The sequence below is a fragment of the Oncorhynchus clarkii genome, chromosome 23 (assembly GCF_045791955.1).
Source record: "Oncorhynchus clarkii lewisi isolate Uvic-CL-2024 chromosome 23, UVic_Ocla_1.0, whole genome shotgun sequence".
In the NCBI taxonomy this organism is placed as follows: domain Eukaryota; kingdom Metazoa; phylum Chordata; class Actinopteri; order Salmoniformes; family Salmonidae; genus Oncorhynchus; species Oncorhynchus clarkii.
Genome location: NC_092169.1, coordinates 9,619,881 through 9,642,823, shown reverse-complemented (window position 1 = coordinate 9,642,823; position 22,943 = coordinate 9,619,881). Strand labels below are relative to the sequence as shown.

General features: G+C 41.5%; 1 protein-coding gene across 1 annotated transcript; it reads right to left on the bottom strand.

The window, feature by feature from the left end:
• Positions 1-487: 487 nt before the first annotated feature.
• On the bottom strand, positions 488-22,674 carry LOC139381590 (synaptic vesicular amine transporter-like). The gene is given in 17 exon segments (XM_071125240.1): positions 488-3,311; positions 8,040-8,173; positions 8,375-8,494; positions 8,594-8,657; positions 11,187-11,238; positions 11,767-11,845; positions 12,660-12,755; positions 13,338-13,398; positions 14,633-14,676; positions 14,790-14,879; positions 14,981-15,073; positions 18,141-18,224; positions 18,365-18,423; positions 19,751-20,111; positions 22,166-22,338; positions 22,573-22,616; positions 22,618-22,674. Coding segments are annotated over 17 exon segments (1,713 nt in total). The 3' UTR covers positions 488-3,209.
• Positions 22,675-22,943: the final 269 nt, after the last annotated feature.

Here is a 22,943-nt window from a genome sequence, read left to right as displayed (position 1 = left end):
TTTTGTCACCAAAGCCCCATACACTACCCACCATTGCAACCTGTACGCTCTCGTTGGTTGGCCCTCGCGTCATACACGTCGACAAATCCACTGGCTACAGGTTATCTACAAGTCTCTGCTAGGTAAAGCCCCGCCTTATCTCAGCTCACTGGTCACCATAGCAGCACCCACTCGTAGCACGCGTAGCAGATACCAGCAGATATCTCTCACTCATCTCCCTCACTAGCTTAAAGCACCAGCTGTCAGAGCAGCTTACAGATCACTGCACCTGTACATAGTACATCTGTAAACAGCCCATCTATCTACCTACCTCATCCCCATACTGGTATTTATTTATTTTGCCCCTTTGCACCCCAGTATCTCTACCTGCACATTCATCTTCTGCCAATCTACCATTCCAGTGTTTAATTGCTATATTGTAATTACTTCGCCACCATGGCCTATTTATTTCCTTAACTTACCTCATTTGCACTCACTGTATATAGACTTTTTGTTTTCTTTTGTTCTACTGTATTATTGACTGTTCGTTTTGTTTATTCCATGTGTAACTCTGTGTTGTTGTATGTGTCGAATTGCTACGCTTTATCTTGGCCAGGTCACAGTTGCAAATGAGAACTCGCCTAGCCTACCTGGTTAAATAAAGGTGAAAAAAAAGATATGAGTCTTCGTTTTCCACACATTCAAATGGTTTACCAAAACGTATGTACACTTAAAAAACAGCTAAACATGTGTCCTATGAGCTGTGGTATCATTTACAGTGACAGTCATGTGCTTTATTAACTTGTTTTTAGTTTTGATGTGGACAGTGAAACTGAGGAAAGGCATTGGAGTGATGGTGTTTTTTTTTAATGTGGTATACCATGCAAATAGTCACAAGCACAGTCATAAGCAGTCAACCCAGGACAGCATTGGCTATAACAGCTTCTGGTGTATTGTCCTTTCATTTCAGGTATTTCCTCAATTTAAAAATCAATCTCAATGTATAAAAAAAAAATGTTTGTGGAATCAATGAAAAAGGCCCATTTCAAGGTAAAATGTGGTTTGCCTTGTTATAGCAGTAAGAACATTCTCATTCCAAATGTATTGAGTAACTTGTATCTCTGTAATAGGCTATGTTATACTATATATCTAAATAATTTACCAATTATACTCAACCAATAGAATGACCAACACTAAGCAGTGTTCTCATAGTGCCTTGTTCGAGATGTTGAATCTGACCCTAGGTCAGTTTCTACACAGACAGAAGTAACTCTCTAAGTACATTAGTTTTGTTCGTACTGTTAATGGCCAATAGGTGAATTATTAGGATAGGTTTGTACTCCTAGCCGATCTACAGCACAGAATTTGGTGATCTACAGTTGTGGCCAAAATTTTTGAGAATGACACAAATATTAATTTCCACAAAGTTTGCTGCTTCAGTGTCTTTAAATATTTTTTGTCAGATGTTACTATGGAATACTGAAGTATGATTACAAGCATTTCATAAGTGTCAAAGGCTTTTATTGACAATTATATGAAGTTGATGCAAAGAGTCAATATTTACAGTGTTGACCCTTCTTCTTCAAGACCTCTGCAATCAGCCCTGGCATGCTGTCAATTTACTTCTGGGCCACATGCTGACTGATGGCAGCCCATTCTTGCATAATCAATGCTTGGAGTTTGTCAGAATTCGTGGGATTTTGTTTGTCCACCCGCCTCTTGAGGACCACAAGTTCTCAATGGGATTAAGGTCTGGGGAGTTTCCTGGCCATGGACCCAAAATATCTATGTTTTGTTCCCAGAGCCACTTAGTTATCACTTTTGCCTTATGGCAAGGTGCTCCATCATGCTGGAAAAGGCATTGTTCGTCACCAAACTGTTCCTGGATGGTTGGGAGAAGTTGCTCTCAGAGGATGTGTTGGTACCATTCTTTATTCATGGCTGTGTTCTTAGGCAAAATTGTGAGTGAGCCCACTTCCTTGGCTAAGAAGCAACCGCACACATGGATGGTCTCAGGATGCTTTACTGTTGGCATGACACAGGACTGATGTTAGCGCTCACCTTGTCTTCTCCGGACAAGCTTTTCTCCGGATGCCTCAAACAATCGGAAAGGGGATCAAAGAAAATGACTTTACCCCAGTCCTCAGCAGTCCAATCCTTGTACCTTTTGCAGAATATCAGTCTGTCCCTGATGTTTTTCCTGCAGAGAATTGGCTTCTTTGCTGCCCTTCTTGACACCAGGCCATCCTCCAAAAGTCTTCGCCTCACTGTGCGTGCAGATGCACTCATACCTGTCTGCTGCCATTCCTGGGCATGCTCTGTACTGGTGGTGCCCCGATCCCGCAGCTAAATCAACTTTAGGAGACGGTCCTGGTGCTTGCTGGACTTTCTTGGGCACCCTGAATCCTTCTTCACAACAATTGAACCACTCTGCTTGAAGTTCTTGATGATCCAATAAATGGTTGATTTAGGTGCAATCTTACTGGCAGCAATATCCTTGCCTGTTAAGCCCTTTTTGTGCAAAGCAATGATGACGGCATGTGTTTCCTTGCAGGTAACCATGGTTGACAGAGGAAGAACAATGATTCCAAGCACCACCCTCCTTTTGAAGCTTCCAGTCTGTTATTCAAACTCAATCAGCATGACAGGATGATCTCCAGCCTTGTCCTCGTCAACACTCACACCTGTGTTAATGAGAGAATCACTGACATGATGTCAGCTGGTCCTTTTGTGGCAGGGCTGAAATGCAGTGGAAATGTTTTTGGGGGATTCAGTTAATTTGCATGGCAAAGAGGGACTTTGCAATTCATCTGGTCACTCTTCATAACATTCTGGAGTATATGCAAATTGGCATCATACAAACTGAGACAGCAGACTTTGAAAATTAATATTTGTGTCATTTTCAAAACTTTTGGACACGACTGTATAATACCACCCTCATCTGAACTATTCAGTAAATATGACTCACAGCAGTCTGCTATTACGGCCCATGAAAACCCTGTTTTGACACGGCCCCACTTCCATTGGATAAGGCTGTTGGCTCAAAATAAACACAGGGCAATGACAACAACTTTGGTTTGCTCTAGTCGTACAATAACAATGACACAGAACAGTGAAGACGGACACTCACAACGAAACAGCTTCGCTGTTAAAAAATAATAAACATTGTATCTCTGTTTTTGTACAACAAAATAGATCCTCTGGAAGGTAACATACATGTCTGGTGTCCATTAATACTCATCGTACTCTGTCTCCATCTCTTCGTACTCTGTGTTCCCCTGTGTTGAGTATGATCGGGTCTTCATCGAGCAGTTAGAGTCCATCAAGATGGCCTGAGAAGATTACAATTGTATAGAGTCAGAATATAACCAAAGAATTTACCAGAAATTCTAAGAGAACAAAAATTAGCCACCAATAATTTGTTATCAAGGATCAAAGTTTCAGAGACAAAAGGTGGTTCTCGATTGAACACAAAGAGCTTTGTACTGTGGTTACATTGTAACAGTCATGTGGAAGACAACTACCAAGGCAAATTCATCCGCCTGTCTCAGTGCATTCAGAAAGTATTCATTTTGTTACATTACAGCCTTATTCTAAGATGAATTAAATTGCTTTTTTTCTCATTAATCTACAACCAATATCCATGAAGACAAACCAAAAACAGGTTTTTAGAAATATCACATTTACATAAGTATTCAGACCCTTTAAATCAGTACTTTGTTGAAGCACCTTTGGCAGTGATTACAGCCTCGAGTCTTCTTGGGTATGACGCTACAAGCTTGGCACACCTGTATTTGATGAGTTTCTCCCATTCTTCTCTGCAGATCCTCTCAAGCTCTGTCAGGTTGACTGGAGAGTGTCACTGCACAGCTATTTACGGGTCTCTAAAGAGAGGATAGATCGGATTCAAGTCTGGGTTCTGGCTGGGCCACTCGAGGACATAGAGACTTGTCCCAAAGCCACTCCTGCATTGCCTTGGCTGTGTGCTTAGGGTCGTTGTCCTGTTGGAATGTGAACCTTCACCCCAGTCTGAGGTCCTGATGACTCCGGAGCAAGTTTTCAACAAGGATCTCTCTATACTTTGCTCCGTTCCGTTTGCTCCTTTCCCTCGATCCTGATTAGTCTCCCAGTCCCATGCTTAACCGTAGGGATGGTGCCAGGCTAAATAGTTCAATCTTGGTTTCATCAGACCAGAGAATCTTGTTTCTCATTGTCTGCGAGTCCTTTAGGTGCCTTTTGGCAAACTCCAAGCGGTCTGTAATGTGCCTTTTACTGAGGAGTGGCTTCCGTCTGGCCACTCTAACATAAGGCCTGATTGGTGGAATGCTGCTGAGTTGGTTGTCCTTCTGGAAGGTTCTCCCATCTCCACAGAGGAACTCTGGAGCTCTGTCACAAGGCCCTTCTCCCCCGATTGCTCAGATTGGCTGGCCGGCCAGCTCTAGGAAGAGGCTTGGGGATTCCAAACTTCATCCATTTAAGAATGATGGAGGCCACTGTGTTCTTGGGGACCTTCAATGCTGCAAAAATGTTTTGGTACCCTTCCCCAGATCTGTGCCTCGACACAATCCTGTCTTGGAGCTCTACGGACAATCCCTTCGACCTCGTGGCTTGGTTTTTGCTCTGACATGCACTGTCAACTGTGGGACCTTAGACAGGTGTGTGCCTTTCCAAATCATGTCCTATCAATTGAATTTACCACAAGTGGGCTCCAATGAAGTTGTAGAAACATCTGAAGGATGATCAATGAAAACAGGATGTACCTGAGCTCAATTTCGAGTCTCATAGCAAAGGGGCAGAACACTTATGTAAATAATGTATTTCTGTTTTTTTATGTATAATAAAATAGCAAAAATGACATTAGTTAGTTGCAGACATACGCATGTGCAATTTATAAAAGCATTTCTAACTATGTACAGGTATTGTACAGTGGCTTACAAAAGTATTCACCCCCTTGGCATTTTCCCTATTTTGTTGCCTTACAACCTGGAATTAAAATTGATTTTTGGGGTGTTGGTATCATTTGATTTACACAACATGCCTACTACTTTGAAGACGCAAATTTGTTTTTTATTGTGAAACAAACAAGAAATAAGACAAACTGAGAACTTGAGTGTGCATAACTCTCCCCCCCCCCCCCCCCCCCAAAGTCAATACTTTGCAGAGACAGCTTTTGCAGCAATTACAGCTGCAAGTCTCTTGGGGTATGTCTCTATAAGCTTGGCACATCTAACCACTGGGATTTTTGCCCATTCTTCAAGGCAAAACTGCTCCAGCTCCTTCAAGTTAGATGGCAACCACTGGTGTACAGCAATCTTTAAGTCATACCATAGATTCTCAATTGGATTGAGGTCTGGGCTTTGACTTGGCCATTCCAAGACATTTAAATGTTTCCCCTTAAACCACTCAAGTGTTGCTTTAGCAGTATGCTTATGGTCATTGTCCTGCTGGAAGGTGAACCTCTGTCCCAGTCTCTAAAAGAGGTTTCCATCAAGAATTTCCCTGTATTTCACCTCACCAATTTGGACTATTTTGTGTATGTCCATTGCATGAAATCCAAATAAAATCTATTTAAAATACAGGTTGTAATGCAACAAAATAGGAAAAACGCAAAGGAGGGTGAATACTTTTGCAAGGCACTGTAACTGCCAAAAAAAAGGAAACGCCAAGATAAAGTGTCTTAATAGTGCCAAAACAGCTTCAATGCGCCTTCGGATTGTCTGGAACACTATTGTAGGGATGCAACACCATTCTTCTATGACAAATTCCATAATTTGGTGTTTTGTTGATGGTGGTGGAAAAAGCTATCTCAGGCGCTAATCCAGAATCTTCCATAAGTGTTCAATTGGGTTGAGATCTGGTGACTGATACGCACACACACACACACACACCTTTTAAACCTCCTATGCTCCTTTGAGACCCCTCTTTCAATGTCACTGAGCTCTCTTATTCCAGCCATGGTAGCTACAATAATGGGCAACTCTGCATTTTTATACATGACACTAAGCATGATGGGATATTAATTGCTTAACTAATTTAGGAACCACACCTGTGTGGAAACACCTGCTTTCAATATTTTGTATCCTTCTTTATTTTGGAAGTTACCTTTAGACTTACCACCATTCACCACCACCATCTACCACCAAAAGGTCAAAAGGGGAAACTTTATATAGTTCAAACACTTTAATAAAGCTGAATCCCCTGCTATCTGGTCATGTATGTGGTGTATCTGTTACAGCAAACAGTAAACATTCTCACAATCTGTCCACCAATCCCTCCACCACAAGAGGCTGGAATGGAGTGAATGGCGTAGAATCATAGCTGTGTTCGAATACTCATACTAACCGCACTGATCGTACTATTTGTGACGGGAATTGAGTATATAGTATGCTTATTGGTCATAGTATGGATATAGTTAGTATGCCAAAAGTTTCCAGATGTCGTACTAAATTCAGAAAAATACAAAGTATACACGCAGGGGACACTATTTCCGTACTTTTAGGGCCCATAATGCAATTCTTCAGAAAATGGGTGTGGCTTCACAACGTTTTCAGATTTGAAGAAAATGGCGGAGAAAATGCAGCCGAAGTCTGACTAACTAATGACAAATGTTAAGAAAATGTTGAGCAATGTAATAAAGTAATGACTTTTCAAATAAGTTGCGTTACGTTGGCAGACAATTTGCTAGCTACACTATCCTTACGAACCGCATAGCATTACAGCAGTATGTACCGGTATGTTAGCTAGTTACCTAACGTTAGTTGGATACTAATACATCAAACTTGCCAGGCAGTATATTAACTATCTGCTATCTAACTAACCAAAGTTTATTGACTTGATTATTCACATCATTCTTAGCTAAGCGGTATAGTCGTTGAGCGTTTCAATAGACATGGTTAATTCTGGCTATCTACTCTAGCGCACAGTTGAATATGGCCGGTGTCGGCAAAAAAAAGCGTAATACATTTTTGCCAGCAGCACAGTTACAGTCACCAACGCTCTGGATAACATGAAAACAGCCTAACCAGCTCTGCTATGGCAAGTAAAATGGTCAGAGAGAGGTGTTCTCTCATTTGTGTCTAGAAGTAGCTAGCCAACGTTAGCCAGTTAGCGTGGGTGCTTGACTGCCGTTGAACGCTCGGATCAACCCTACTCCTTACTCCTTGGCCAGAGTGTCCAGTGTGCTCTCTGAACGCTCCGACCGCTCTGAATTTACAATCTGACAACGCTCTGGATTTACAAACGCCCAGAGCGCATTTTGGTACTGCAGATTGAATTTACGAATACCCCCAAAATCGTAAAATGTTTAGCTAGTCATTTGTTATGCTAACAGGCTAGCAAGAGGTTGCATAGCAACAGCATCCACTTCCGGTAGACAGGCAAAGCCCTAGTATGCTCAACTGAAACGATACCATTCGTTTACAGTATACTAGAATGAACTAATAGTATATAGTATTTAGTATATACTCATTAAGTATGCAGTATACAGTATGTTTGCATGGGTATTTGAACACAGCTCATGTGTTTGATACCATTCCATTAATTCCATTCCAGTTATTACTATGAGCCTGTCCTCCCCAATTAAGGTGCCACCAGGCACCATGTGCACAATCTATCCACCTATCCCTCCCCCATGTGCACAAATAAGCCATCCTCTTCCACCTACCCATACACAGCTTACTCATAGTCTAAATCAATTTAGTCTAGGGAACCAAAAGCAGGTAGAAGGTAGAGTGGGGGTGGCCAAAAGCAGTAAAATGCAATACACAGCGATGATGAGACCTGAACTGGTCAACTTAAACAGACAGCCCATTCAAAGTGTGTCTCATGATCAAAGTGTGTCTCGAGTTCCTCTCTCTCCTTTTCACCTGGTAGTGAAAAGATGGCAATAGTTTGAGCCTGTGGGGACGGCAATGGATAGTTCTCTCTGCATCAGATGTAGCTTTACAAGTAACCAGTATTCAAACGCATACCTCTGTTTAAGTGTGTGTAGTATGTTTGTGTGTGTGTGTGCATGCGTGCACACTTCTGTGCACGTGTGTACAAGGTGTTCAGTGTCTCACCATTTTCTCTTCCCTCCCAGGAGGACTCCTGAGGAAGTAGCAGAGGGGAGCGAAGAGGATGTCCACGACGCCGATGATGGTCATGAGCCAGGGGAACCCAATGTTCTTCGCTATGGCGCCTCCAGCGGACGGACCTTCATCAGCAAAAGGAAGGTCAGTGAGCTTATAGAGGAGCCGGATATAGATTATTTCCCCCAAATTGACATATCGTGATGCCACTCTTTTCGTGCCACACCTCAACAACAAAAAAAAACATAGATAAGAACGTGTGACAGACATGTTTTAAAACTATACTATGGGACTGGGATATTTTCAAGCATCTGATGGTAATTTACCTAAAGCAAAGCCCATGCAGAAAGCCACATCAGCAATGGCGTACACAGTGCCATAGACTGACACATGTCTCAGGTCCACCAAATATCCCATGATTGGCATCATAGAGGAATCCACCATGCCTGACAAGAGAATGAGAAGTTCAGTAATATCTGTTACAAACCAGATGCTGATTTCATCATCTGTTGTTTCTCTATACAATGCAATACAAATTGACTTACCAATTGCAAAACCAACACCAAAATTCGGAAGTATCAGTCCATAGATGTCCTTAGCGAAAGGGACCTATGACACGACATAGTCAAGGTAAGGAGTGGAAGAGGATTTGTATTGATCAAATGTTTACCGTGTAATTCAGAATACCATCTTTATGTGGTCTAAGGACTTGAGGATCTTTGTTCTCGCACTACATTTGTTATCGCACAACACAATTGCATAAGGAACAACCATGAAAATGTAATTATCTGTGTCCAGAGAATTCACTGTTTTCTGACTGGCTTTTGAATTGACTTCTGATTGAACTCCCCTTCCCTTCGTAGACTCAAAATATGATTTGGAGACTAATGAGATACAGTAGGACATTAAGACAGTAGGCCTGTTCCAATACTTAGAAAATGAATCCTTACTTCCTCCCTTCTTGTATGTAACCCCTGATCTGACATGACTGGGTTGGTAAAACCCTAGCTTTCACCTACACAACATGACCAAAAGTATGTGGACCCGTGCTCGTCCAACATCTCATTCCAAAATCATGGGCATTAATATGGAGTTGTGGACGCTTTTCACTAGATGTCATGCTGAAACTTGAAAGGGCCTTCCCCAAACTGTTGGCACAAAGTTGGAAGCACATAATTATCTAGAATGTCATTGTAGGCCTGTAGCATTAAGATTTCCATTCAGTGGAACTAAGGGGCTTAACCCGAACCATGAAAAACAGCCCCCAATCATTATTCCTTATCCACCAAACTTTACAGTTGGCACTATGCATTGGGGCAGGTAGCGTTCTCCTGGCACTCTGGGCTCCCGAGTGAAGCAGCGGTCTATTATAAAAAATATAAAAAGATTTGTCCATCAGACTGCCAGATTGTGAAGCGTGATGCATCACTCCAGAGAACTTGTTTCCACTGCTCCAGAGTCCAATGGCGGTGAGCTTTACATGACTCCAGCAGACGCTTGGCATTGCGCATGGTGATCTTAGGCTTGTGTGTGGCTGCTTGGCCATGGAAACCCATTTCATGAAGCTCCCAACAAACAGTTCTTGTGCCGGTACAAGAACTGTTTGAAACTCTGTAGTGAGTGTTGCAACCGAGGACAGATGATTTTTACGTGCTACACACTTCAGCATTCTGCGGTCCCATTCTGTGAGCTTGTGTTACTTACCACTTCGCAGCTGAGCTGTTGTTGCTCCTATACATTTCCACTTCACAATGACAACACTTACAGGTGACCTGGGCAGCTCTAGCTGGGCAGAAATTTGACGAACTGACTTGTTGGAAAGGTGGCATCCTATGACAGTGCCACGTTAAAAGTCACGGAGCTCTTCAGTAAGGCCACTATACTGCCAATGGCTGTGTGATATATATATATATATATATATTACACCTGTCAGTAACCAGTGTTGCTGAAATAGCCGTATCCACTAATTTGAAGGGGTGTCCACATACCCCTGTTTTTACAGTGCCTTGGAAAGTATTCAGAACCCTGGACTTTTTCCACATTTTGTAACGTTACTGCCTTATTCTAAAATTGATGAAATAGTTTTTTTTTCTCCATCATCAATCTACACACAACACCCCATGATTACAAAGCAAAAACAGGTTTTTAGAAATGTGAAATAAAACCTGAAATATCACATTCACATAATTATTCAAACCATTTGTTCAAGCACCTTTGGAAGTAATTACAGCATCAATTACAGCATTGCTACACAGCTATTTTCAGGTCTCTCCTGAGATGTTCGATCGGGTTCACGTCTGGGCTCTGGCTGGGCCACTCAAGGATATTCAGAGACCTGTCCCGAAGCCAGTCCTGCGTTGTCTTGGCTGTGTGCTTAGGGTCATTGTTCTGTTGGAAGGTGAACCTTCGCTGCAGTCTGAGGTCCTGATTACTCTTTGAGCAGGTTTTCATCAAGGCCTTTCTCCCCCGATTGTTCTGTATGGCCGGGTGGGCAACCCTAGGAAGAGTCTCGGTGGTTTCAAACTTCCATTTAAGAATGATGGAGGCCACTGTGTTCTTGGGGACCTTCAATGCTGCAGAAATCTTTTGGTACCCTTCCCCAGATCTGTGCCTTGCTGTCTCAGAGCTCTACGGACAATTCCTTCAACCTCATCACTTAGTTTTTGCTCCGACGTGGACTGTCAACTGTGGGACCTTATATAGACAGGTGTGTGCCTTCAAATCATGTCCAATCAATTGAATTTACCACAGGTGGACTCCAATCAAGTTGTAGAAATATCTCAAGAATGATCAATGGAAACAGGTTGCACCTGAGCTCAATATCGAGTCTCATAGTAAAGGCTCTGAATACTTTTCAAAAAAACTGTTTTTGCTTTGTCATTATGGGTTACTGTGTGCAGATTGATGAGGAATTTGTATTTATTTAATCAATTTTAGAATAAGGCTGTAACATAACAAAATGTGGAAAAAGTTAAGGGGTCTGAATACTTTCCGAAGGCACTGTATGGTGTTACCCAACATCCTCAGATGGACCCCCTGATTCTGATGATGCCACCAGGCTAAACAGCTACATTAATGTTAGCATTGTGTTGAGCTGGATGCTAAAAGCTACCTGATAAAGATGTGTCTAGTACTCACACAGAGGATGCTAACCCCCACGAGGACCATCCCGATGAGAGAGCACAGCCATCTGGGAAAAGAGGAAAGAGCAGTTCAGGGTCTGCCAATGACAACAGTCAATGTCCCTCTCCCCTCCCTTCACTGTTGTTTTTGTTACCGCAAGCCCACAAAATCTCATTTATTACAATAATAAACTTCAAATAAATGACAGAGGAAGCAAATGGATCACAATCTGTTTTCTTTGAGACTGGATTAGGACATTTTGAGAAACAAATGTTAGATTTTTTTTCAAACTTTCTAAAAGAATACTTCTATGACTACAGGCATTATTTGAGCCCTGAAACACATGTATTTTCATAAAGTGTGAGGTAAAAATCTATTGATTTAAATGTGACTGTGCACACACAACTGTGGTAAACAAACAAACGTTAGCAAAGTGGTTATAAACACACTGTCATGCTGTAGACTTCAATAAACAGCAAATACCCAACCTGCCTGAGAAATCTAATTTAGAGTTGCTCAATAGCACAGGAAACAGATGCCAACATAGGAAAAGATAAGGAGAACGAAAAAAAACGGGAGTCATTTCCCTCCCTACCTCCCCATCTTGTGCGCGAGGACGCCAAAGATGTTAGTTCCAATAAGGTAGGAGATGCTGGCTGGCACAAAGGCAACGCCTGGCAGAGAGAAAGATAGAGAGGGAGGGACAGAGATCAGTTGAGAGAGAGCAGGGTAGAGAGAGAGATAGCAGGGTAGAGAGCGAGAGATAGCAGGGTACAGAGGGGCCCAGATAAGCAAGCACATTATCCGTCTCTATCATAGGGCTCCAGCATATCTCCTAGACACAGTAATGAGCACTCCCACTCTCCACTCGCCCGCAAATGAAACCCTAATATCCTGTCCCCCTGCCTCCCCCCCATGTCCCTCCATCCTCTTTCTCATCCCCCATTTATCTGTGCGAGTCCTCATAGTCAATGCCACTAATAAAAATAAGTCATAATGGCGGGAAAAGAAAAAGAGTATTCGGTTTCACTAAAACGGGAGGTTCAATGAGGTTGAGAACGACTACAGATCCGTTTCAATGGTCATCTAGAGACTGTATGACGTTTTTGTGAATTCACAGTTATACGCCACAGTGTCATAATCAAGTTATTATTGTGCTATGCTGTTTTTTTTTGCTGTGTTTTCAAACCTCGAGTTCAAATGAAGGCCATTATTCTAAGTACATTCAGCAAGCAGGGTAGCCTAGTGGTTAGAGCGTTGGACTAGTAACCGGAAGGTTGCAAGTTCAAATCCCCGAGCTGACAAGGTACAAATCTGTCGTTCTGCCCCTGTTCCTAGGCCGTCATTGAAAATAAGAATTTCTTCTTAACTGACTTGCCTAGTTAAATAAAGGTAAAATAAAACATTTAAAAAGCAGAGTGGTTTCATGTGCAGCATTGTCAATAGGGGAAACAGGGTTGACAAAAAGGAAAAGAAATGTCAAAATACCTAGCTGCCATTTTCTTGGACACATGGTCTCCATCATCCAAATAGGCAACGCTGGTTCTAACATTGCAATGGCCATGTTTGCAAAACAAATGGATCCTGGAAAAGAGAATGTGATTGAGGATAAGTGGATCTTGGGCCTGTTGTTCTCCATCTTTACACATTTTTATGTCCCTGACAGCCCCCCCCCCCCCCCCCCCCCCCCCCCCAGGCATAATACCCAGTATTAGGCTGCCCTGGCAAAAGGGCCTGGTAATTGAAGTGGTGGGGAATCTAACTGACACATAGATGTTGTTTCCCCAAGCACTTCAGCATCACACATACACCAACACACACAAGCAAATGTGCACGCACACAACACACATACACACTCTATTCTGATGCGGAGATGACCCCTTCTAACATGCAGTGCTCGCTCCCTCTCAACACTCTTTCTGGCAATAATACTGTTCTTAACCCAGAAATCAATTGGTAGGCTCAGTGTTTGTCTTTTCCTAGCTCAGGGCAGAAATTCAACCACTGGAATACAATTTGTTTGAACATCTCAGTCAGTTCTTCTTCCACATCTTTGCTCCCACCCAGTTGCTTTTCACTTAGTGTGACTGAAATGGGAAATGCCACAGTGGGTACTTCAGAATGAAGTAATAATATGACTAACAATAATAAATTATGAATTCTTACCTGCAGCAATGAGTATGTATGGATCTTTAATAAGGCTCCAAAGTGAGGACCCTTTCTGGCTCTGTAGAGAGAAAAGGGTCAGGAAATGTAGAGATAAACAGAGCTATCAGTTTCATGTCAAAACTGATTAATACAAAAAGGCAGCCTCAAATAATTATGTGGTACCTAGTTGCTACAGTGCTGTCTGTATCTTTACATCTTCCACAATGATGTACAGTTACTATCTGTGCTTTCAGTATGCAAAGTGTTTGTGCACACTGAAATACCACTGTTCCTGCTCTTACAGTAATGAATAGGACATGTCCACACATAGCCATTGAGTTCACTAATGACTGGCACAGGTGTGACAATAACCTCTTGTCAGTTACTATGACAACGTCTTTAAGCTTAATGATCATGTATTCACGTCACTGTTTAAAAAATCTCAGCAAGAGATTTAATTTTTTTTTAACTAGGCAAGTCAGTTAAGAACAAATCCTTATTTTCAATGACGACATAGGAACAGTGGGTTATAACTGCCTTGCTCAGGGGCAGAACCACAGATTTTTATCTTGTCAGCTTGGGGATTTGATCTTGCAACCTTTCGGTTACTAGTCCAACGCTCTAACCACTAGGCTACATGCCGCCCAGCAGCGATGTACTAATAGTGAGGATTATGTCATGTCCCCTTCCCTTTTTAATATTCATCATCCACAACTAAACAATGTATAAGCGCCATTGGTCTGATAATCACAGCCGCCATTCGATTGGGTCTCTGTCACTACCTCCTTGGTATCCGTGATGACTGATATGCATCAGCCCCATAGATCAAAGTCAGAGGGGCTCTGATAGGAATATCCATCCCAGGCACATGTCTCCTCTAACTGGGATGGTAACCCATCATACCAGAGACCTACACAGCGCACAGCTCAGGCTGCCGCTCTGATATAAAAACCTGGCTGGAAGACACTTCCAAATGGATCATCACTCATGGCTGTCACTGTGAGCGGCTGAGGTTCATTTCTCTGCTTATCTGTTTGCATGGCAGAAGAGTTCTGACAGAGAAAAGTGTATTTATTCAGTTTTAAATTACTTGTAATGGCCTGTGCACTATTTGTATTCCCTAAACAGTGTAAAACACTTTAAGCATCTGGAAAGACGCTGTATGAATCCAATCAAATCACTTATAATACTCTATTGATCCCCGCATTCATATCACAGTGATCTGGTGATTGTGAACACATTCTTACACAATTCCAATGAATTTACATCAATAATCATAAAAAGAGCTGTCAAATCGATAGCCATACACTCACCTCTGGTTCCACCTTTGAGGGCTGGAGAATGAACAGTTGCAGTGCTGTTGGGAGACACAGAGGATGAACTTAGTTAGCATGCCTAACAGGTGACTCCAGATTAGAGAAAACAGAATATCTGCATTATGATAGAGAGAAACATGGCCACATTACTTACCTCCATCCAGCACAGCCAGAACAGCCAGAATGAGGAAAGGCGCCGTTTTCCCCACAAACTCATACATGACGCTGCCGAATGGTGGGCCCACTGGGTGGAAGAAATTAAAGGTGGTCAATGATTTTGTGCCAACTGTTGCCTGTTACAGTAGTCTACAAAGAGCTCAAATACATCATGAATTGTGTACATACCCAGCACGCCCATGGCCAGACCACCCAGTGCTATCCCGATGGCATTTCCCCTCTCCTCGTCATCTGTGTACACACTGGCAAGCATCCCCATCCCTAGAAGAAGAACAGAACATGTAAGCTCTTATATACAAATGTACATTTCACCTGGCCATATCTATTTAGTTGGTTTGAGCAGTCAGGGTAATATACAGTGCCTTGCAAAAGTATTCAGACCCCCCACATTTTCACAATTAAAATGGATTTAATTGTCTTTTAAATATATATATATATATTTTTACATACATAGAACCAGTCAAAAGTTTGGACACACCTACTCATTCAAGGATTTTTCTTTATTTTTACTATTTTCTACATTGTAGAATAATAGTGAAGACATCAAAACTATGAAATAACACATACGGAAGGAATCATGTAGTAACCAAAAAAGTGCTAAGCAAATCTAAGTATATTTTATATTTGAGATTCTTCAAAGTAACCACCCTTTGCCTTGATGACAGCTTGCACACTCTTGGCATTCTCTCAACGAGCTTCATCAGGAATGCTTTTCAACAGTCTTGAAGGATTTCCCACATATTCTGAGCACTTGTTGGCTGCTTTTCCTTCACTCTGCGGTCCGACTCATCCCAAACCATCTCAATTGGGTTGAGGTCGGGTGATTGTGGAGGCCAGGTCATCTGATGCAGCACTCCATCACTATCCTTCTTTGTAAAATAGACCTTACACAGCCTAGAGGTGTGTTGGGTCATTGTCCTGTTGAAAAACAAATGATAGTCCCACTAAGCCCAAACCAGATGGGATGGCGTATCGAAGGGGCGCATTGATGGGGTGGCTACTTTGAAGAATCTCAAATAGAAACTATATTTTGTTTGTTGTTTTTTGGTTACTACATGATTCCATATGTGTTATTTCATAGTAAAATGTAGTAAAATAAAGATAAACCCGTGAGTAGGTGTTTTTCTTTTTTTTACCCTTTTTTCTCTCCAATTTCATCATATCCAATTAGTAGTTGTCTTGTCCCATCGCTGCAACTCCCGTACGGACACAGGAGAGGCGAAGGTTGAGAGCCATGCGTCCTCCGAAACATGACCCCACCAAGCTGCACTGCTTCTTGGCACACTGCTCGCTTAAGCCATCCGCACCAATGTGTCCGAGGAAACACTTTCCAGCTGGTGACCGAAGTCAGCTTGCAGGCGCCCGGCCTGCCACAAGGAGTCGCTAGAGTGCAATGGGACAGGGACATCCCGGCTGGCCAAACCCGGACTACGCTTGGCCAATCGCACGCCGCCTCATGGGTCTCCCAGTCGCAGCCGGCTGTGACACAGCCTGGGATTGAACGCGGGTCTGTAGTGATGTTTTTAGCACTGCGACGCAGTGCCTTAGACAGCTGCGCTACTCAGAAGGACTAATTGTAATTTTTTGTCAACAATCTACACAAAATACTCTATCGTCAACTTGGAAGAAAAAGTATAAAATGTTTAAAAACATTAATAAAAATGTAATAAATAAAATATAGTCGTTGCATAAATATAAATAACCCTGAGGCCATACATGTTAGAAACACCTTTGGCTGCGATTACAGAGGTGAATCTTCTTGGGTAAGTCTCAGCTGGATTGCGCAAGATTGACCTATTATTATTTTCTAAATTCTTCAAGCTCTGTCAAGATGTTGGTGATCATGGCTAAACAGAAATGTTCAAGTCTTGCCATAGTATTTCAAGCAGATTTAAGTCAAAACTGTAACTTGGCCACTTAGGAACATACACTGTCTTCTTGGTAAGCAACTCCAGTGTAGATTTCTCTCCCAGTGTCTGGTATGAAGCAGACTTGAAGCAACGTTTGCTTTAGGATTTTGCCTGTATTTAGCCCGTTTTTTTTATCCTGAAAAACTCCCCAGTATTTGCTGATGTCAAGCATACCCATACCACGATGGAGGCACCACCACGCTTGAAAATAAGAAGGCAGTTACTCAGTGATGTGTTGTATTGGATTTTCCCCAAACATAAGGCTTGCATTTAGGACAAAAAGTGTATTCCTGTGTCATGTTTTTCTTGCAGTATTACTTTAGTGCCTTGTTGTATACAAGATGCATGTTTTGTATATTTATGTTGTTCTTTTCTCTCTGTCATTTAGGTCATTATTGTGGAGTCACTACAATGTTGCTGATCCATTCTCAGTCCTCTCCCGTCACAGCCATTGAAACCACTTTTAAAACCACCAATGTCCTTAAGGTGACATCCCTGAGCAGTTTCATTCCTGTCCTGCAGCTCAGTTCAGAAGGACGACTGTATCATGGAGGTGTCTGGGTGGCTTAATACATAATGCACAGCACAATTATACATTAGACCATGCATGCCACAAGAGGTATTCACTGTCTGATTTTTATTGTTACCTATTTACCAATCACTGCCCTTTTTTTATGAGGCTTTCGAAAAGTTCCCTGGTCTTTGTAGTAGAATCTGTGCTTGAAATTCAATACATGACTGAGGGACTTTACAGATGTATGTATGGGGGACAGAGGAAGGGTTAGTCGTTTAAAAATCATGTCATGTCCATGTAACTTTTCATGTAATTTGTTAAGCCAATTTGACTCCTGAACTAATTTAGGATTGCCTAAACAAAGGGGCTGAATACTATGCAACAACTATATTTTTGTTATTTAATTTTATATGAATCTTTAATTCTTCCACTTTGACATTACAGTGTTTTGTGTATATTGTTGACAGAAAAATTACAATTACATCAATTTTAATCCCACTTTGTAACATAATTTAAAAAAAAATCTGAATACTTTTGCAAGGCAATGTATTTATTTATAGCATACTACATACATTATTAGTTCTTGAAACACTGCTCTTCATTTATCCCAGGGCTGCTTGCAACAAATCCTATGTGACTGTTTGAATAGACACTTACCAGCGTTACGTTAGGGAGTATTTGTTGTTCCTCTCACCACATCTTCTTTCAATAACTCAACTAGAGATGTGTATAATAAATGCCTCATTGTTCAACTCGAGAGACAAAGATACATACCAAGGTAGGCCTACTGTAATAACAAAGGGGAAGGTTCTGGGGCAACTGTATGTGCTTGCTGCTCCTGTCTCAAAGTGAAGCTAATCCTGAAAGCATCTATAAATGTCAGGGGTAATGCCAAGGACCTCACCAGCCACGGAGGAGCAGGAGGAGCCCACACCCTGCAGGGATCTGGCCAGAAACAGCAGAGTGTAGCTCGATGAGAAGGCGAACACTTTACAACGACGACAATAGAAATTCAGACGACAAAAAAAAGAAAAGAAAACATCAATCATGAAAAAATATAATTGAAACACGGTGTGAGATCTGGAAACAGGTGTGGATGTGACAGGTGTGGATGTGGGTAATACTTACTAATGGTTGACAGGAACATAATACAGAACCCGGCAAACATGGGGATCTGGTATCCTATTCTGTAAGCACATTGAGACATCCTTTCTCAATACTATAGAATGTAATGCAATAATATATAAAACAAGACGCATAACTACAGCTCATCTAACATCAGGCAGTCTAGTAGAAGTTGGGCAGAAACACTCTTTGGCCTCGTACACACTGCGTTTGACACAATGGTTGTGATACAACTGATATTTGTGTGATACACACCTGGGAGTTGGTCTGCACAAAAACGACACAATCATTGTGCGGTGTCAATGCTTTTGTAAATATGCATTGTGTGTACTTAGAGCCTTGTTCCATGTACCTGACATGCATGACTTGCCTTGTGTTGTCGTTTCCCACACGGAAGGTGACTATGGGTAAATAATAGGATTCTATTGTTTGCTTCAATTACAGAATATTGTGGCGCCCGGCTGAGACGGTAAATATTAGCCTTGATGCATTCGTCTATAACTGAGCAGTGAGCACTGCTAGAGCTCAAACCTTGACTGACTTTACCCATGTGAGCATTCCATAAGACAATATTTCACAGTAATATCTCTGACAAATTGGTCTTTCCGAATAGGTGCGCTAACATACAGATATGTCTACAAAAGTACTGATCCTTAGTACAATCGATATTGAGTAATTTCAGAATACAGTACGTAGTTCAAAACAATAACTACAAGTGCTTGTAAAGCACTACAAGCAGGGTCCATACTGAATGCATGCATGCAGAGATGCATAAATCCAACACAAACCACTAAACAGGAATTTAGCTATATGGGAACAGGCTGGATTAGATCTAACTGACATGACATTTGGTCTCAAAATAGCAATATACAAATGGCAGCATTCGATTTGACTCCCTGTCACTTGAAAAGAGTCTGTTCCTGGTCTTTCTCTCCATGGACCTTTGACTGATTACCCAAACGCAGGCCAAGCTGAGCCACCATTTAGCTCTAGGCTAGCAGGAAGCCCTGGCAGGCACCCACACTGCATGTGGCTTCACACTGAAGATACACATTGGCCTAACCTGCATGCCTGCTGTCATCTCATTTTAGTGTCATTCAAAACTACTTGTCTTAATTATTAGTATTATTAGTCAAATCAAGTCATAACTGTATGAAACCACCCTTTTATAACCATAATTAAAACATTTGTGCAATCAGGGAATCATTTTAAATGCTAAAACTATTCATAAACTAAGGCAACATAAATAGACAGGTTTTACGAAACCTGAATTATAGTTGCCATGCAAGCCAGTTCACAGCTGGCATTTTACTGAAATAATCTAGAAATAAGTATGAAAATTAGATAACAGAAAACACACCAACCAGTGTGATCATGTCAATCACCCACCTGTTGGTGAGAGGCCCAATAAAGGGGTTGGTGATGAGCTGTACGGTGGCCTTGGAGGCAAAAAGTAGTCCCACTTTCACATTCTCATTGAGAAGCTGGTCATCTGCTTTGGGGCAGTCAGGCTCTGTGGAATTGTGGGGTGTGAGAGCCGAGGTGGAAAGAGAGACCGCCTGCGCCTGATCCAAGGGTATGGGTGTGGAGTCCATTGGGCCCCCGCTGGTTACCCTGACAGAGTTGTCATAGAGGGACACGATGGTCTGGAAGGTTCCAGAAGGGGTGTGTGGGGAGGCCGTGGTGTGATTCTTGGCCATGTTGGCTGCTGCATCATCAACTGTGTATAGGTAGCTGGGGATGATGGGGACTACCAGGAAGAAAGGAGCAGAAAAACAGATCCTGAAAAGTGTTATATCTACTATAGTATATTCCGATATAACCTCATCATCCAAAGAAGTCTGTGTGGAATATAATTACAAATTTATTTCATATTTATTTGATTTTCGTAGCGGGTAGGACATTAGGACACACTCCATTTCTTTCAAAGGTTAAGAAAAGATTGATTTGATTTAACTCATGTAGCTATAAATGTGCCAGATAACACAATAATTGGCCCCATTAAGATGGTTTTAGCTTATTATTTTCATAGTATTGTTATTATCATGCTTTTATCATATTGTTATTCACACCCTTGCTGTTTATAGATTTGTCTCCAATCACGTATGAGCATATACAGCTACTCTAGTCATCTGTATCCATTGCTCAATGGACATGGACGTCCGGGAGACGTGACGACACGATCTCAAGCAAAATAACAGCATTCATGTGCACATCAATGTCATCCATAATCTGATACGACTGGGAGATTCATTGGTAATGGCAATGCTGATGCTTTCAAGGAAATCAAGAGAGCTGGGGACCTTGGGACCAAAAATATACAATGGGTGTAGATGGATGAATTCCACGGCCAAATAATCTGTAGCGGGCCCACCATCCCGGCCCACCATAGTTTTAATTGACTAATTACTATTCACTTGGCCACGTGAAAGGCGATATAAATTATGACCAATTATTAACAATTAACCTCCCTGTGAACTTTACACTAAAGGCTACATTCAGCTTTTGAAAATGCCTAAGGTTGTAACTTGACACAATCTGATAACATGAATAATCAACAGAGGAAATGTTTAGGGAAAAACATTGTAGCACATAGGCCGCTTACTATTATGTTATTATGGGTATATTTACATTTTAATTCACAATGTGTTGGATTTATGACCTATTTTATTCATTCATTCTGAACTTGGACTCAGGAGTAGACGTAAAAGTAGTAAAAGTAAATCCGGGATGTTCCAATTATTTATTTACATTTTATTTCACCTTTATTTAACTAGGCAAGTCAGTTAAGAACAAATTCTTATTTACAATAACGGCCTACCTTGGCCAAACCTGGACGACGCTGGGCCAATTGTGCGCCGCCTTATGGGACTCCCAATCACATTCGGATGTGATGCAGCCTGGATTAGTATGATATGTTACATTTGGTATGTATGTATTCATTTGTGGATGTCCATCATCCATTTCGTATGAAATGTTAAGAATTACAATTCGTACAATATGTTACGAATTTCCAAAATGTAAAATATGTTACGAATTCCAATTTGTTGTTGCTAATGTTAGCTAGGTGGCTAACACTAACATGTTAAGTAGTTGCAAAGTAGCAAGTAGTTGCAATGTTGCTAATTAGTTCAAATGCCAGTTGTCTGTGATGAGATTCGAACACGCAACCTTTGGGTTGCTAGACATTCGCGTTATACACTCACCCACCCAACTTTCAGTTTTGCCTTAAGTAACCTTCTGTTTTATGTATCATACCACACCTAACATATAATACACATTTTTGTGTCGATGATTTACGTTTACTATGTATAGTTTAGTCTATGAGACCAGACTGTCATTCTTACTCATTGTGCTATCTAATATTGGATATGGGATGAAAACCAATGTGTATCTTATTTGAATGAAATGTAACAACTGAAGTAGCTAGTGTCTAATTTCGTATATAATTAAAAAGCTTCATGCAAGGTAAAATTATGAGCAAATCATAGGCTTTAGACTAGACAATGTTTTTTTATTTTGGGGGGGGGGGGGGGGGTAATAGCCAAGACCGAATAACTTTTTTTCCACACCAAAAATTATAATTGAACTACTCTAAACAAAAAGGAGAATGCAACCTTCTTACAAGTGAAACAACAAAACATTGCATGTTTGAAAATAATATTGTCAGTTGTCCACATTGTTAATGGGTTAGTTTGGCTAGCAACAGACACGAATTGTCCTTTAGACAGGCATTGATGGGTGACACAACAGTTGACACAACAGTAACAGGTGTGAAAATAATATTTCCAAAGTTGCACCTACCGACCACCGTTAGAAGCATATTATCCAGCAGCAAGGCGATGAAAACGATGACCAGGGTCAACTTCCTCGATTGTCTTTCCTCTCTCATCCATGACAATAAATTAAATTCTCTCAGAGTGTCTAATCTTCCCATTTTTTGAGTCCACAAAGGAGCGAGCGAAAAAAGATTTGCTCTGGGGAAATAACAAACGTTAGTGACAGAGAGTGACAGTCCTAAATATGTACTTTAACACAAGAAGCCTAATGGCAAATTAAGCATTCATACAAGGCAATCTACATCAATGACTTGATGTAGATTGGAGAAGACTCCAATAAATCGCATATGTGTCATTAGAATAAAACAGAAATTGGGACATCTGCTTCAATAAATCGTGACCTGTAATGTGACATAATGGTTGAAATCTTACCTTAGATGCACATTAGCAAAAATCACTTTGCGGCTGCAAACCGTGGTGAAAGAAACGATATGTGCAGGGCGTTTTAGTTTCTTGACTGGTCCTTGACGTCATGCAACTTTTATCATGAACATCCTCACCTAGAGCACAGCAGTGTCTCGAGAAGGGTGCAACTGCAGCTCGCAATTCGGGGGCGTTCCTACATGTGGGCATTTCTGCATCTGCAGGAACCCCTCTTTCTACTTCTATTGGTCCATTTTAAACTCTTACTCCAGTATATAGGCAGGGGCGCTCCAGTACAGTAGATGGCAGGGATGCAACATAATGTTGGATGCCATACGCTGATAAACCTCACAGGCAGAAGAGGCGGGGGCGAGGGGCGA